This window comes from Oncorhynchus clarkii, chromosome 30, assembly GCF_045791955.1.
Source record: "Oncorhynchus clarkii lewisi isolate Uvic-CL-2024 chromosome 30, UVic_Ocla_1.0, whole genome shotgun sequence".
Lineage (NCBI taxonomy): Eukaryota > Metazoa > Chordata > Actinopteri > Salmoniformes > Salmonidae > Oncorhynchus > Oncorhynchus clarkii.
The window spans coordinates 14,000,975-14,017,880 of NC_092176.1; the positions used below are offsets into that span (position 1 = coordinate 14,000,975).

Below are 16,906 nucleotides of genomic sequence, written 5' to 3' on the forward strand. Positions count from 1 at the left end.
GTCTATAAGATGCCTGCTTGTAAATTAATCTTCTCATATTATTTTTATTTAATGTAATTTTTGTTATCAATCTTAGTATGTATTATATTAGGATATAAAAGTTCATTTTAAATATGTAACTATAATTTGACACAAACAAAAGCGAGTTAGGGGGCGCGAGAACTTGCAGAAGGTAAATTCGTTCGCTAGATGGCGTGCGCCGCGCAATGTCTGTCAATCGAGTAAGGTGCAGATGCAACAAGGCGAGCAGCTGAGCATCGCTAATGACTTGAGGATGCTTGTGTTCGCAACTGTAGTTGACAGTGTCATGTGTCTCTTTTCGGCAGGTAGTGCAGGTTAATGAGACGCCAATGAAGTCTAAAGATGTATAGTTTTTTAAAGTAGCTACTATGATCTACATTTTTTTCCATTAAAATAGGTGGCTACAAATCGTATCTGGAAATTCGAAAATACGCATAGGATGATTATTTTCTTCAAAGGACCGAAATTAGGAAAGTAAATGTCAGTCAGAAAATATAGATTTGTTTATTGGCACGATACTAGTTTAGATATATAAAACATTTGGTTGTTTCCACCCAAACATTTAACAACATTGTTGTTTGTTTGTCTACACTGGTCTTACGCTTATTCGTTTGCAACGTGACTGTTAATTATATATCTAAACCTGTACAATGCAAACGATACAACATTGATTAACATGGGCTCGACGCGCCGTCACGCGCAAAAGGTGCCAGAAATGAAGAGAACACACTTGCTGATGAGGGGAGCACCGTAGTAAGGATCTTGGATGGGCAGATGAAAACAAGTGGCAAAACCACTCTCTGTCAGAAATGGCCAAAAACACATCCCTATATTTCCGTATTGTAGAGGGCAGGAGCCTACCAGCCAAAGACGTGTGAGTATTTCGTAATTGTAATCAGGCAGCAATTACTACTATTTGCTTATTTATAGGTGTCTCGTTGTGTGAAGTACACTTATAGGACGTACACTTGTTTGAAGTCAAGAATACCTTTGTTTTACAGATTAGTGTATGTTAAAAATGAGTATACTTGACAGGTGTTCTCTAAGAAATGTATATCAATACGTTCTTAAGCAAATAATAAGTGAAGAGATATCTGTAGGTTTCCTCTCCCACTGGGAACACGCTGGTTGAATCAACGTTGTTTCCACGTAATGTCATACGTTGAACCAACGTGGAACAGATGTTGAATTGACCTCTGTGCACAGTGGGCTTCTACCTTAATTCCATCTTATTTAAATATATATTTAACTTTTTTTTAAAAATGTTTTAACTTTTTTTTTTTTTTATCTCTGAAGCTCTGGGACCAGTGACCCATATTGCATTGTAAAAGTGGACAATGAAGTTGTGGCCAGGTGAGTCCATCAAGTCCTATGCGTTCTTGTTTTGTTTGCTACTTAATTGGACTATTTTATGATCATAAATGCTATTGATAAATGGGCTATACTGCTACTTTAGAATTTCATGTGACAGCAAGTGGCATGCTGCTGCCAAGAACATGAAAACTGATGTACATAAGGGGACAACTGTAAATGCAAAAATATTTATCAGTTCAAATGAAACTATTGTATCCTGCATACACGTTGAATTCAAAACTGGATGAGAACAGAATGTATGATTAGGGAGTGGGTTGGGATGTGGTACAGTAGGATAGATGTGTGATTACTGATCAGGACTGTGGTGTTCTTAGCTTGAGCCCCCCAAGCCCATGAGAACCTGATCCAGGGTTTGCCTTTAGGACACCAGCAGGTAACCATGGTTCAGGCAGTGCATTGCCCTGTTTTTGGCTGTGTCTCCACACAAGCAATGGTGTAAGTTTGTGTTTGATATTCGGGGGTCGGGTTCAGTGGTTTCCGGTGTCAGTTCACCCCTCTAGGGTGTCCGAGGTCCTCCTGGTGTTAAAAAAGTTTTGAAACGGTTATTTCTGGTTAATTCTGAAGGGGAAATACATTCAAAAATGTCCTGATCATTTGGTCAATATACCCCAATAACGACAAACTCAGAAAGTCACCGCCCACAACCCTTCTTTAACTACATTTAAACAGTTAAAACCCATTATTCTATTTGTGTACTCTTAACCACATGGTCTTCAATAACACATTTCTTCGACCCAATTAACATCAAAGGAGTCAAGGCAATCTGAGTCGAGAAACATCTTCCTTGGTTACACAACTCAAATTCTCACCTGATGACTTGTTCGTCCTCTCCTTGCCTCAACATGGGTGGTGCTCTCTCACTCACTCTCTGTATTGCCTGTCTTTGAACCTTCCCATAATCGTATAACCAAATACAATTATCATATGACAAAAATGGCTGCACTTAACAGTGATGGGGTTAGCTTATCAACACGAATTAGATTCTGCTTTTATTAGCAAAGTTATTAATTTATTGTCTGGCAATATGTATAGCTAGTTAGCTGACTATGTAGTACCAGTCTATTGAATTGTACAGTGTAGTTAGCTAGCTAGCTATACCTATTGCCAGACAGTAAATAAAGAATAGTGAATAAAAGCAGAATCTAATTCATGTTAATAAGCTAACATTTACTTACAGTCCTCTGCACTCCCCAAAAATCTTATGTCCTGCACTTTTCTCCTCTTTGGCATTGGCACCTCCATTAAAGTGGAACTGACAGCGTTTTAGCAACATGAAATCTTTTAAAAAATCTGTTCATATAAATCCCCAGGAAGAATGACAGCATTTTTTAATGTTCTGACAAGCGAGCACTTAGATATGGTCATTTTCATAAATTCATAGAATGTTTGGGAATGACATATGCTAAGGCATTTGTGAAAAATCTATAGCAATATACAGTGGGAAAACGGAAGAGCAATTGGACAATTTAATAGACACTGCAGTAAATAAAACTGAATACAAACATGTTTTGTCCTGGACTCTATGCAGACTGGTGCTTAATTTCCAATCAGAGCTACAGTAGGCCTATATGCAAATAAGCCATTTGCCACACGGGCCTGCCGTCATTCACTTTGAACTGGACTGTGTGTTTACAGGCAGTAGCAACAGCGAGACTTTAGATCATTAGAACGCATTCGCCAAAAGCCACAAAACACACCTGAATGGATTTCTGCAAATACGTATGTAAATACCACGGGAGTCCTCTTACATTTAGGAACTTCACAGTAATATTGATCAAGCAACCATGAACAGGTAGGCTCTCTCTCCCTCAGTTGCCTATGCACATCAACAACAAGATCAACAACTAATGCTAGCCAGAGTGAGATGAGCTAAAATCTAACGAGGGAACCCAGACCCTCTCAAACTTTTTCAGCCAGTTGGCCGTCAAAATTGCACAGATAAACGATGGGGAATAGTAGCCTGCTCTTCCTTTTGCAGCTTGCCTACCAATGCATGCTTGTCCCAATCCACTTTTTGACAACTGAATGGGATCTTGCTTGCCTGCCTGCCAAATACATTTGATTGACAACTAAGAGATATGCTAACTGTGAATAAGTCAATATACATTTCTTGCTAGCTAACCAAATGATACAGTGCCTTGCGAAAGTATTCGGCCCCCTTGAACTTTGCGACCTTTTGCCACGATTCAGGCTTCAAACATAAAGATATAAAACTGTATTTTTTTGTGAAGAATCAACAACAAGTGGGACACAATCATGAAGTGGAACGACATTTATTGGATATTTCAAACTTTTTTAACAAATCAAAAACTGAATTATTGGGCGTGCAAAATTATTCAGCCCCTTTATTTTCAGTGCAGCAAACTCTCTCCAGAAGTTCAGTGAGGATCTCTGAATTATCCAATGTTGACCTAAATGACTAATGATGATAAATACAATCCACCTGTGTGTAATCAAGTCTCCGTATAAATGCACCTGCACTGTGATAGTCTCAGAGGTCCGTTAAAAGCGCAGAGAGCATCATGAAGAACAAGGAACACACCAGGCAGGTCCGAGATACTGTTGTGGAGAAGTTTAAAGCCGGATTTGGATACAAAAAGATTTCCCAAGCTTTAAACATCCCAAGGAGCACTGTGCAAGCGATAATATTGAAATGGAAGGAGTATCAGACCACTGCAAATCTACCAAGACCTGGCCGTCCCTCTAAACTTTCAGCTCATACAAGGAGAAGACTGATCAGAGATGCAGCCAAGAGGCCCATGATCACTCTGGATGAACTGCAGAGATCTACAGCTGAGGTGGGAGACTCTGTCCATAGGACAACAATCAGTCGTATATTGCACAAATCTGGCCTTTATGGAAGAGTGGCAAGAAGAAAGCCATTTCTTAAAGATATCCATAAAAAGTGTAGTTTAAAGTTTGCCACAAGCCACCTGGGAGACACACCAAACATGTGGAAGAAGGTGCTCTGGTCAGATGAAACCAAAATTGAACTTTTTGGCAACAATGCAAAACGTTATGTTTGGCGTAAAAGCAACACAGCTGAACACACCATCCCCACTGTCAAACATGGTGGTGGCAGCATCATGGTTTGGGCCTGCTTTTCTTCAGCAGGGACAGGGAAGATGGTTAAAATTGATGAGAAGATGGATGGAGCCAAATACAGGACCATTCTGGAAGAAAACCTGATGGAGTCTGCAAAAGACCTGAGACTGGGATGGAGATTTGTCTTCCAACAAGACAATGATCCAAAACATAAAGCAAAATCTACAATGGAATGGTTCAAAAATAAACATATCCAGGTGTTAGAATGGCCAAGTCAAAGTCCAGACCTGAATCCAATCGAGAATCTGTGGAAAGAACTGAAAACTGCTGTTCACAAATGCTCTCCATCCAACCTCACTGAGCTCGAGCTGTTTTGCAAGGAGGAATGGGAAAAAAATTCAGTCTCTCGATGTGCAAAACTGATAGAGACATACCCCAAGCGACTTACAGCTGTAATCACAGCAAAAGGTGGCGCTACAAAGTATTAGCTTAAGGGGGCTGAATAATTTTGCACGCCCAATTTTTCAGTTTTTGATTTGTTAAAAAAGTTTGAAATATCCAATAAATGTCGTTCCACTTCATGATTGTGTCCCACTTGTTGTTGATTCTTCACAAAAAAATACAGTTTTATATCTTTATGTTTGAAGCCTGAAATGTGGCAAAAGGTCGCAAAGTTCAAGGGGGCCGAATACTTTCGCAAGGCACTGTACATGCATCCCTAGTTGTAGCCACTGAAAAATTATATGAGGGGAAAAGTCGGTCACTCATGCCACTCCTCCAATGACATCCTCCCAGCAGCTAGCTAGCTAACGTTAGGCTCCGTGTTTTTAGCTAGCTACATAAATAGATATGCTAGCCTAGGGGTGTCAAACTCTATCGTATTGAAAAAATATTTGCGGGCCTGATGTAACGGATGTGAAACGGCTAGCTAGTTAGCGGTGGTGCGCGCTAAGTAGCGTTTCAATCGGTGACGTCACTTGCTCTGAGACCTTGAAGTAGTGGTTCCCCTTGCTCTGCAAGGGCCGCAGCTTTTGTGGAACGATGGGTAACGATGCTTTGTGGGTGACTTGTTGATGTGTGCAGAGGGTCCCTGGTTCGCGCCCGGGTATGGGCGAGGGGACGGTCTAAAGTTATACTGTTACACTGACATAGCCTATTTGTTTTTATTTAAAAAACTTGCAACTTGCAACCCAAACTGGCCATTGCTAAATTTTTTGAAAGAAATATGCTCCTTTATAATGTCCACTCAGGTACATAGGATACTGTATATAGCATTTTAACATGTTAAAACAAAATAAGCGATACATAATATTTATCCAGTCTTTGCTGCTATGCTTGCATATGTACATAATATGCTGCGACCCTAATATACAAATATTTAATAATTCCAAATAACAAAAACGTAGCTATAGGTTGTTGTAACGTTTGAAAAACAAGTTTCAAAAAAATGTTTTGCACTGCATGGATTACCGGTGCGGTTGAATGCAGCATTGTTGTATGGTGCACTCAAAATGTCTTGTAGTTGTGTAGCCAGCCTAGGCTACTTCTCAAATGTTGCTGTAATATACCTACATGTTTCCCCTTTGTATTGTGTTTTGTTGCAGGTTTTGTTTTTTGGTATTCATTGTCAAGCTTTAAAAACTGAAGCCAGACTGCAACATTTTGTGTTAAGAAGCAGTGCGGCTTGGTTGGGTTGTGTTTCGGAGGACGCATGGCTTTCGTCTCTCCTGAGCCCATACAGGGGTTGTAGCGATGAGACAAGATAGTAACTACTAACAATTGGATACCACGAAATTTGGGAGAAAAGGGGGTAAAAAATAATAATAATATGCATATCCTTGCTTCAGGGCTTGAGCTACAGGCAGTTAGATTTGGTATGTCATTTAGGTACTGCAGGGTACCTCGGACCCAACGAGCCTCCAAGAGACACCGGACAGTGTAGGCCGGACGACCATCAACAAGTCGAGGGGGCGGAGGGGCCGAATGGACTGGTCCTCACCAGCTTGAGACGGGAGACATGGAAGGATGGGAGACGGGAGACATGGAAAGACCCTCATAGACCAGGGAAACTGGAGACGATAGGTGACTGGGTTGATGCGACTCAGGATCTTGAATGGTCCTATGTAGAGCGGAGTGAGCTTCCGCGAGTCCACCTTTTTAAGGGAAGATCACGGGTGGACAGCCACACCCGAAGAGGCCTTCGGTGTCGGTTTGCCTGGGGTTGTTGTCAGGCAGAGGAGCGGAGCAAGGAGGATCGCGCTCTGATCCAGGTGCTGCAACATCGTTGAATGAAAGCCGAGGCACCCCCGCTTCGGCCTCTTGTTCAGAAAACGGCGGGGGGCGAGAGTCCAGTGGACGAGTTCTGCGGTGTGTTGTTAGCATACTCCACCCAGACAAGGAACTTGCTCCTGTTGCTGGACTGGGTAGAGACGAAACAGTGGAGGAACTTCTCCAGCTCCTGTTGGCCCGTGCCGTTTGCCCATTCGACTGTGGGTGGAACCCAGAGGAGAGACTCACGACTCCCCCAGCAGGGAGCAGAAGGCTTTACAATACTGTGCAGCGAACTGAGGCCCACGATCCAATACAATGTCCTGGGGAAGTCCTTGTAGTCGAAAGACATGGTTAATCATGAGATCAGAGGTCTCCTTCGCTGAGGGCAACTTGGGTAAGGCAATGAAATGGGCTGCCTTGGAGAACCGATCAATGACCACCAGGATAGTGGTAAGCCCTTGGAGGTAACACTGTGATAAAGTCTACGGACAGGTGGGACCAGGGCCGGCTGGGGATGGGCAGAGGTTGGCGCAACCCAGCTGGTCGCTGTCGTGAGGACTTGACCTGGATGTGCAGTTAATTGAGAGGAGTGTCCTCATTGTAGTACTTGGGAATGGGCTGATTGCGGAACGTAAAGTATTTTTAGTGGGTACCCTGCCGGGGTCAGGTTCCTGGGTCTCGGAATGTCGGACCGTGGTCTCAATACTCCATATCCCAGGGGCCACAACGCGGGAGCTGGGGATGATGGGCTCGGAGTCTCACTCCTCGTTAGAGACATTGTGTTGGCGGGACAGGGCGTCTGCTTTCTGATTCTTGGATTCCAGTCGATAGGCTAGTGTGAAATCAAACCTGTTAAAAAACAGAGCCCACCTAGCCTGGCGAGCGTTCAATATCTTGGCTTCTTGAATGGAGACCAAGTTCTTATAGTACGTCCAGATCACGAAGGATGAGGTGCCCCCTCCAACCAGTGTTTCCACCCCTCAAGGGCTCACTTAACTGCCAAGGGCTCCCGGTTGCCTACATCTTAGTTGTGTTCCGCTGGCGAGAACCGCTTGGAGAGAAAGGCGCATGGCTGCAGTTTCTTGTCCTCCTCGTTCCGCTGTGAAATGACCACCCCTGCTCTGGTGTATGAGGTGTCCACCTCTGCCACAAAGGGAAGAGTAGGATCAGGATGAACGCGGATGTGTTTGGAGGTGAAACGTCCCTTGAGCTCCATGAATGCCCTGTCAGCCTCAGGAGTCCAGCAACTTGCGGGTTAGAACCGTGAGAGTCGCTGCCACCACAACAAAGTTGCGTAAGAACTGGCAAACCCGAGGAACCACTGGATCGGCTTGAGGGAGGTGGGACGGGGCCAGTCGGCAACTGCCTCTACGGGATCCATTTGGATTCCTGCGGTAGAGATAATGTGACCCAGGAAGGACACTTGGGATACGTGGAACTCAAATTCTCTATCTTGACAGTTGACTCTGCAGGAGGCGTCTAAGGACTTGGCGGGTGTGCAGTATGTGTTCCGGAAGGGATCTGGAGAAGATCAGGATGTTGTAGAAGTAAACAAAGATGAACAGATTCAACATATCCCTAAGAGTGTCATTGACCAATACTTGAGAGACTGCTGGTGACTTCGATAATCTGAAGGGCATGACTAAATACTCAGTGACCACTAGGGGTGTTAAAGGCTAACTCCAAGCGGCGGGACATAAGGTGTAGGGAGTAACAATTATTTATCGTAATCCGGTTCAGCCCTCTAATGGATGCAAGGATGCAGGCCTCCATCCTTCTTACCCATGAAGAAGAAGCCTGCACCAGCTTGAGATGTAGAGGGGTGAATGAAACATGCCTCCAGCGACTCCCAGATGTAATTGTCCATGACTGCTGCTTCAGGGATTGAGAGGGAGTACAGACGACCCCAGGGAGGTGTGGAGCCGGGTAGGAGTTCTATGACGCAGTCGTCCATCGAGGCCTTGAATCTGCAGAGGGATGGGACATTTCACTCAGGGGATTTGTAATTCTCTGGCAAAGTTCTGATCAATCAAATGAACTGTGTCCCCGGATTACACTAAGGCTTGAATCTGGTGCTGACGGTTGTCCCAGTGGAGGGTTGCAGGTAGTGACAGACGGTGACTGGGTAGCCGGTGGGTAACTTCACAGCTTGTCAGGGCCTCACCTTGTCCTGGCGAGCCCTGGCGTTTCCCATCAGCTCTGGGCATGTAGTACAGAGATGGGCGAGACCTCCGCAGTAGAGGCAGCAGCCTTCGCACATGCGCCTGTCACGCTCCTGTGGGCTCAGACGTGTGTCCCCCATCTGAATGGGCTCCTCAATGATACTCCTTGGTGGGTTACAACCTTTTTGATCTGGGCGATCTCTTCTGGGTCCATGTTTGGGCAGAAGCTTGCTGTGACGTGGTGAGGTTGGACCCAGGTGCAGAAAAAAGAACAGACAAGGAATCGGTGGTTAAGGATAAACATAATACTTTACTAAGAAACGATAGCCCCAGGATCACAGTACACTTGAAAAAACAACAAACTCTCAAACTCACTCAGGAAAGGAATACACATGGTAAACACAATCACAAAGACACAACGGTTGGAACCAAAATTTCAAATCTGGACTCCTCAGACCAATGGACAGATTTCCACCAGTCTAATGTCCATTGCTCATGTTTCTTGTCCCAAGCAAGTCTTTTCTTCTTGTTGGTTTCTTTGCAGCAATTCAACCATGAAGGCCTGATTCACGCAGTCTCCTCTGAACAGTTGATGTTAAGATGTGTCTGTTAATTGAACTCTGTGAATCATTTATCTGGGCTGCAATCTGAGGTGCAGTTAACTCTAATGAAGTTATCCTGTGCAGCAGAGGTAACTCTGGGTCTTCCTTTCCTGTGGTGGTCCTCATGAGAGCCAGTTTCATCATAGCGATTGATGGTTTTTGTGGCTGCGCTTGAAGAAACTTCAAAAGTTCTTGACATTTTCCTGATTGACTGACCTTCATGTCTTAAAGTAATGATGGACTGTGGTTTCTCTTTGCTTATTTGAGCTGTTATTGCCATAATATGGACTTGGTCTTTTACCAAATAGGGCTGTCTTCTGTAGACCACCCCTACCTTGTCACAACACAGCTGATTGGCTCAAACGCATTGAGAAGGAAAGAAATTACACAAATACATTTTTAACAAGGCACACCTGTTAATGGAAATGCATTCCAGGTGACTAATACATGAAGCTGGTTGAGAGAATGCAAAGAGTGTGCAAAGCTGTCATCAAAGCAAAGGGTGGTTACTTAAATGAATCTCAAATATAAAATATATTTAGATTTGTTTAGCAATTTTGTGGTTACTACATGATTCCATATGTGTTATTTCATAGTTGTGATGTCTTCACTATTATTCTACAATGTAGAAAATAGTAAAAATAAAGAAAAACCCTTTGAAACAGTAGGTGTGTCCAAACTTTTGGCTGGTACTGTATACTGTACATATGACTAGAGGTCGACTGATTATGATTTTTCAACGCTGATAACGATTATTGGAGGCCCAAAAAAGCCTCCATGTAAAAAAGCTAACGTTTAAGTTCCATGCTCAGAACATGAGATCATATGAACGTTGGTGGTTCCTTTTAACATGAGACTTCAATATTCCAAGGTAAGAGGTTTTAGGTTGTAGTTAATATAGTATTTATAGGACTATTTCTCTCTATACCATTTGCATTTCATATACCTTTGACTATTGGATGTTCTTAGGTATTGGTCTTGATCAAGATGAGAAAGAAAGCGAACATCTAATTATCAGGAGGCAGCTTAGATCAAGAACAGCAAGGAAATGACTTCGTCAACAGTGGCCAGGAGTTGATATTGCTTACTTGACCAAGCATTGAGGTATTGCCAGTGTAACAGTATAGCTTCCGTCCCCCTCCTCGCCCCTACCTGGGCTCGAACCAGGAACACATCGGCAACAGCCACACTCGAAGCATCATTACCCATCGCTCCACAAAAGCTGCGGCCCTTGCAGCACAAGGGGAATAACTACTCCAAATCTAAACGCGAGTGACGTTTGAAACGGTATTAGCTCACACCCAGCTAACTAGCTAGCCATTTCACATTGGTTACACCAGCCATTAGGCTGATAGGCTTGAAGTCATAAACATCGTTGTGCTTGCGAAGAGCTGCTGGCAAAACGCACGAAAGTGCTGTTTGAATGAATGATTACGGGCCTGCTGCTGCTCAGTCAGACTGCTCTATCAAATCAGATATAATTATAACATAATAACACACAGAAATACGAGCCTTTGGTCATTAATATGGTCGAATCCGGAAACTATCATTTCGAAAACAAAACGTTTATTATTTCAGTGAAATACGGAACCGTTCGGTATTTTATCTTAACAGGAGGCATCCCTAAGTCTAAATATTCTTGTTACATTGCACAACTTTCAATGTTATGTCATAATTACGTAGAATTCTAGCAAATTAGTTTGCAATGAGCCAGGCAGCCCATACTGTTGCATATACCCTGACTCTGCGTGCAATGAACGCAAGAGAAATGACACAATTTCACCTGGTTAATATTGCCTGCTAAACTGGATTAGTAGTTATAACTAGTGATTATGATTGATTGTTTTTTATAAGATAAGTTTAATGCTAGCTAGCAATTTACCTTGGCTTCTACTGCATTCGCGTAACAGGCAGGCTACTCGTGGAGTGCAATGGTTAGAGCGTTGGACTAGTTAACTGTACTGTTGCAAGATTGGATCCCCTGAGCGGACAAGGTGAAAATCTGTCGTTCTGCCCCTGAACAAGGCAGTTAACCCACCATTCCTAGGCCGTCATTGAAAATAAGAATGTGTTCTTAACTGACTTGCCTAGTTAAATAAAGGTATAAATTATTATTATTTTTAAATCGGTGTCCAAAAATACAGATTTCCGATTGTTATGAAAACTAAAAAACGAATTAATCGGCCATTCCGAATAATCGGTCGACCTCTAATTATGACATAACATTGAAGGTTGTGCAATGTAACAGGAATATTTAGACTTATGGATGCCACCCGTTAGATAAAATACGGAACGGTTCCGTATTTCACTGAAAGAATAAAAGTCTTGTTTTCGAGATGATAGTTTCCGGATTCTACCATATTAATGACCTTGGCTCGTATTTCTGTGTGTTATTATGTTATAATTAAGTCTATGATTTGATAGAGCAGTCTGACTGAGCGATGGTAGGCACTAGCAGGCTCGTAGCATTCATTCAAACAGCACTTTTGTGCGTTTTGCCAGCAGCTCGTTGCTGTGCTTCAAGCATTGAGCTGTTTATGACTTCAAGCCTATCAACTCCCGAGATTAGGCTGGTGTAACCGATTTGAGCTGTTCTAATATGGAATTGGTCTTTTACTAAATAGGGCTATCTTCTGTATACCACCCCTACACAACTGAATGGCTCAAATGCATTAAGAAGGAAATAAATTCCACAAATTAACTTTTAACAAAGCATGCCTGTTAATTGAAATTTATTCCAGTTGACTATCTCATGAAGCTGGTTGATAGAATGCCAAGAGTCCGCAAAGCTGTCATCAAGGCAAAGGGTGGCTACTTTTTTGGTTACTACATGATTCCATATGTGTTATTTCATAGTTTTGATGTCTTTATTGTTATTCTACAATGTAGAAAATAGTACAAATAAAGAAACCCTTGAATGAGTAGGTGTGCCCAAACCTTTGACTGGTACTGTATATAATTAGCCTAAATCTCAAAGTGTAGCCTAGGTGATATGTCCACACCGATGCTGACATGAGGGGGGAACCATAAAATGTAACCAAACTTTTAATTACATAAATATAGACTAAACGGCAGTCGTATTTGACAAATATAATGTAGTATAATTAACGACTAAAGGCTTGATTCTGTTGACATAATCGAGGCACAGTTTGTTCAGAGAAAATGGTCAAAAGAGCGGAGAGAAAGCCACATCACCCACTTTGCAATCTGAGTGGAGGAAGTCAGCATTTCAAAACAATTTAACCATTAACTTAATAGTTTAATAACCTGGAGGTTTTATGGCATTTTATGAGGCATGTCTTATTTTGTTTCATATTAGCCTAGCCAAATCAGACCATAGAAATGTTGAGGGAATCATTTTATAAACTCTTCCTTATGCCATTGATACCAGCATTTCTATAATGTATTGGTTTGCAAATCAACTTTCTTTCATTGCCCAGCAGCCAAAGACATAATCGTGGTTATATTAGCAACCCATGGTAGTTGTTGCATCTTTAGATCTCCCCTCTCTCTCAATTCCAAACAGATATTTTCATCTCTGTCACATGAAACCTCTCGCATGTGTGGTGCGCTTTTTAGAACAGTGTGTTCCAGCTAATTGCCATTTTGGAACATTCGCTTGTATCCTATACTGTGTGTGCGCATTGCTGCGCTTACCGAACAGCCGGCTGCCTCTGGGGACCTGCACAACAAAAAAAGCATATTTGGCAGCGGGGGATCCAATCATAAAATTAGGAACTGAGTCTGTGGTGCAAAGGCACATAGCCAGTAGCTGCCTTGGCGCTTTACAGTGGGGACATTTTTACCAATCCATCAAACTAATCATGGTGTGTTTCTAATATTGCAAGTTATGCGCCTGCACACAAGTCTACTCTGTGTATATACATTTCCAATATGTTTAATTTATTGTCATTTAAGGACTGTGTATGAGAACTGTTGGGTCGATTTGTCCTTATGTGTAACCACTAACGAGTTGGCTAATCAAGACTCCTGATACCTCTTTGTAAAATGAATGCAGACCAGATCCCAACGCACTGTTTCTACTTCCTGACAAACTGAAGTGTTTCAGGTTGATAAGATGCGTTTTGTTTTGTCTTTTAATTTTGTTGTTTGCTCTCCCATAATGAGATGAGTTGGAGGGTTGACTGACTGCAGAGATCTGCATCAGTCTCTGGCTGGCTCGTTGTCAGCATCATGGTGCTTTGACCCTGCTGTGGGCTAATGGTGTCTGGAAAAGCAGAGTCATTATAATAAAGGGATGCACATTACTGATGGAAATAGACCTTCCAGCTACCCATTGGCATAGAGGACATGATGCAGATGTCATTCCTCAATATCATGTCTAGACAGCAGGTTTGCAATCTCCAGTTTATGGTTCGAGCATCTGCAGTAGTTAATGTTTCATAATGAAAAGGTTGATTTAAGAATGATTGCGTGTAGACTTGTATTTTGTTACGCTATACACCACCTTTTGAAGGTATTGCATCATCATTCTGTCACTGTGTTTCATTACTTTCAACACACAACCCTCATTCTAAATTGTCATCTTTCATTGTTACTGACATCCATGACGACAGGGTATATATATTGTTATAAATAAGAAATAAGGGCCATACAGTACGTTCTGAGGTTACTGTCACAATTATTTGCAACCTTTCCTTGCAGGACAGCCACAGTGTGGAAGAATCTTAACCCTTTCTGGGGAGAAGAATACACCCTGCACCTCCCGACGGGGTTCTACTCGCTCTCCTTCTATGTCATGGATGAGGACACCATTGGGTAAGATGGTCTTCAACAGCTGTCAAAGATAATTCAGAGAATTGTTGTAGTGTGTCAACAAACTAGTTGATAATGGTGTATAAACAAGTTATAACCTGTAAAGGTATCATATTTTTGTAATGTAAGAGATGTTCATGATTGTATTTGCTTGTTTAGCAGAGGCTGTGATTTGAGAGTTTTGTTACCTAGACGGACTGGGTTAGGAGCCATGGATGTGTGTTTTGGAAAAACCTGCATGCTTTGAATAAACAAACACCAACACGCAGATGATACCACAGATTGAAAAATGAAAGACAACCTCAGTATTTTCCTTCCTGTCCTGATCAACGGTCTCGTCAGTTTATGAATATATTTTAGCTGTTATATCAGGGAACTCTATAGGATATTAAGTTATTTTTTGAGAAATATCTCGTGAAGTTCTCTTCAGATTGGCTATCTTAATTTGTCACAGATCATTTTCCTGTGTAGCAGGAAATGCAAATTGTGGTGTATTCAAGGTTTAAAGAGGCTTCTAAAGTTTGTAATTTCCACTTTAAAATTTCAGACTTGATTTGCCCCACTGATAAATATATCAGCCCCTACAAAAATGTCCATTAATTATAATCCACATAATAATTCACATTTCCTCTTGTTGCTGGATTGTTTTCCTGCTGTGAGAAGCAGGGTCAATTTTAGACAGCGTATCTGTATTTTCTATAATATGTTTTTATGAATATGGTATTGTGGTATTAAAATTCTCTATTTTTTGCCCTAGCCATGATGACGTCATTGGAAAGATATTGCTGAGCAAAGACGCCATCGGGGCCCAGGCTAAAGGTATACCTGATCACTATGCCACAATGCTGTTGGTGTCTTTAAATTAAAGAGTGGCACCATCATCATGATGGGGAGAAACTACCAGCACAGAAACAATTCTAAATGCTTTTCATTGCTGCGGTTTATCTGTGGGTCTTCTTCTCTGCCTATGCCATGCTAAAGAGGGCAAGCCAAAAGAGGGTCACCAGAGAGGGGTTATTCCCATGACTCTGAGTAAGGCTCTGCCATGTAGGTCACTGTAATTGAGGAGCTGGGCCTTTTTTAGGTCCTCTTGCTGGGAAATATTGCCAGTGTATTCTCACTCATCCATGGGTTAATTTAGAGATGTATTTTCTGACTTATGCTTGTTTATTTGCTCACACGCTGTCCACCTCTTTTTTTCCCTTCTGATTTGTCTCTGAGCAACATGCTCTCATTTCATTGGACAGGCTACAGGCAGAGGGAACGACCTGTACATAGTTACATTTTTGCAGGATTGCTCTTTGAATCAGGGTTTACATCAACGCCAGGATCATTCATTGTACATTGCAGCTGTCCTTTATGTCTGAAATGCCACTGTAGTCTGTGAGAATCAGCCAAAGCTTTTCAAACTGTCAGCCTGCGGCTTTCTTCACCACAGTACACCTGGCTCTCCTACAGTGGCTTTTAACGTGGGAATTAGTTTGAATTTCTAGCAATACAGTATATCCTTGCACTGCTTTTTCTTATGCATGGCAACTAGGTATAAAACCCTGAAGAAGAAAAAAAACACGCAAGTGTGTTGGTTAGAAATATATTGTTACTTTGAATGTGTTTTATCGCTACATAAAACTAAATGTGAAACCTTTTCTGTTAGTTAGTGTCTGATACCAGTACTCTCCTGGGAACATTCTGCATTCAGTCCTGTGATTCACTGCAACATGTTGCCACTGAGTCAACAACTCCTTCACAGGATCTTGGGAATTCTCTCCTCTTTTGGCTGTGAAACAAAAGTTACTGCCCTCGCCACCTTGTATCTCAACCAGAAATGTCAGCAGCAGTGCCCATATTATTACACACAAAAGGATCCTCTTGTCTTTTGATATACTGTACCTTCAGAAAGCATTCACACCCATTGACTTTTTAAACATTTTGTTGTGTTACAGCCTGAATTTAAACTGGATTAAATCGTTTTTTTTTGTCACTGGCCTACACACAATACCCTATAATGTTCAAGTGGAATTATGTTTTATTGATTCTTACAAATGAATTAAAATGAAAAGCTGAAATGTCTTGTATTCAACCCCTTTTTTATGGTAAGCTTAAATATGTACAGAACAAAAGATTTGCTTAACAAGTCAATAATAAGTTGCATGGACTCACTCTGTGTGCAATAATAGGGTTTATGATCTTTGAATGACTACCTCATCTCTGTACCCCACACATACATTTACAGTGCCTTGCGAAAGTATTCGGCCCCCTTGAACTTTGCAACCTTTTGCCACATTTCAGGCTTCAAACATAAATATATAAAACTGTATTTTTTTTGTGAAGAATCAACAACAAGTGGGACACAATCATGAAGTGGAACGACATTTATTGGATATCTCAAACTTTTTTAACAAATCAAAAACTGAAAAATTGGGCGTGCAAAATTATTCAGCCCCCTTAAGTTAATACTTTGTAGCGCCACCTTTTGCTGCGATTACAGCTGTAAGTCGCTTGGGGTATGTCTCTATCAGTTTTGCACATCGAGAGACTGACATTTTTTCCCATTCCTCCTTGCAAAACAGCTCGAGCTCAGTGAGGTTGGATGGAGAGCATTTGTGAACAGCAGTTTTCAGTTCTTTCCACAGATTCTCGATTGGATTCAGGTCT

General features: G+C 41.9%; 1 protein-coding gene across 1 annotated transcript in view; it reads left to right on the top strand.

The window, feature by feature from the left end:
- Nucleotides 1-643: 643 nt before the first annotated feature.
- The window catches only part of LOC139389917 (rasGAP-activating-like protein 1), a 66,913-nt gene continuing 50,650 nt past the window's right edge, over nucleotides 644-16,906 (top strand). Inside the window, exons 1-4 of the mRNA XM_071136951.1 lie at nucleotides 644-895; nucleotides 1,318-1,374; nucleotides 14,141-14,254; nucleotides 15,009-15,070. Coding sequence (XP_070993052.1) covers nucleotides 831-895; nucleotides 1,318-1,374; nucleotides 14,141-14,254; nucleotides 15,009-15,070 — 298 coding nt within the window. The 5' untranslated portion in view covers nucleotides 644-830. The remainder of the gene's footprint in view (nucleotides 896-1,317; nucleotides 1,375-14,140; nucleotides 14,255-15,008; nucleotides 15,071-16,906) is intronic.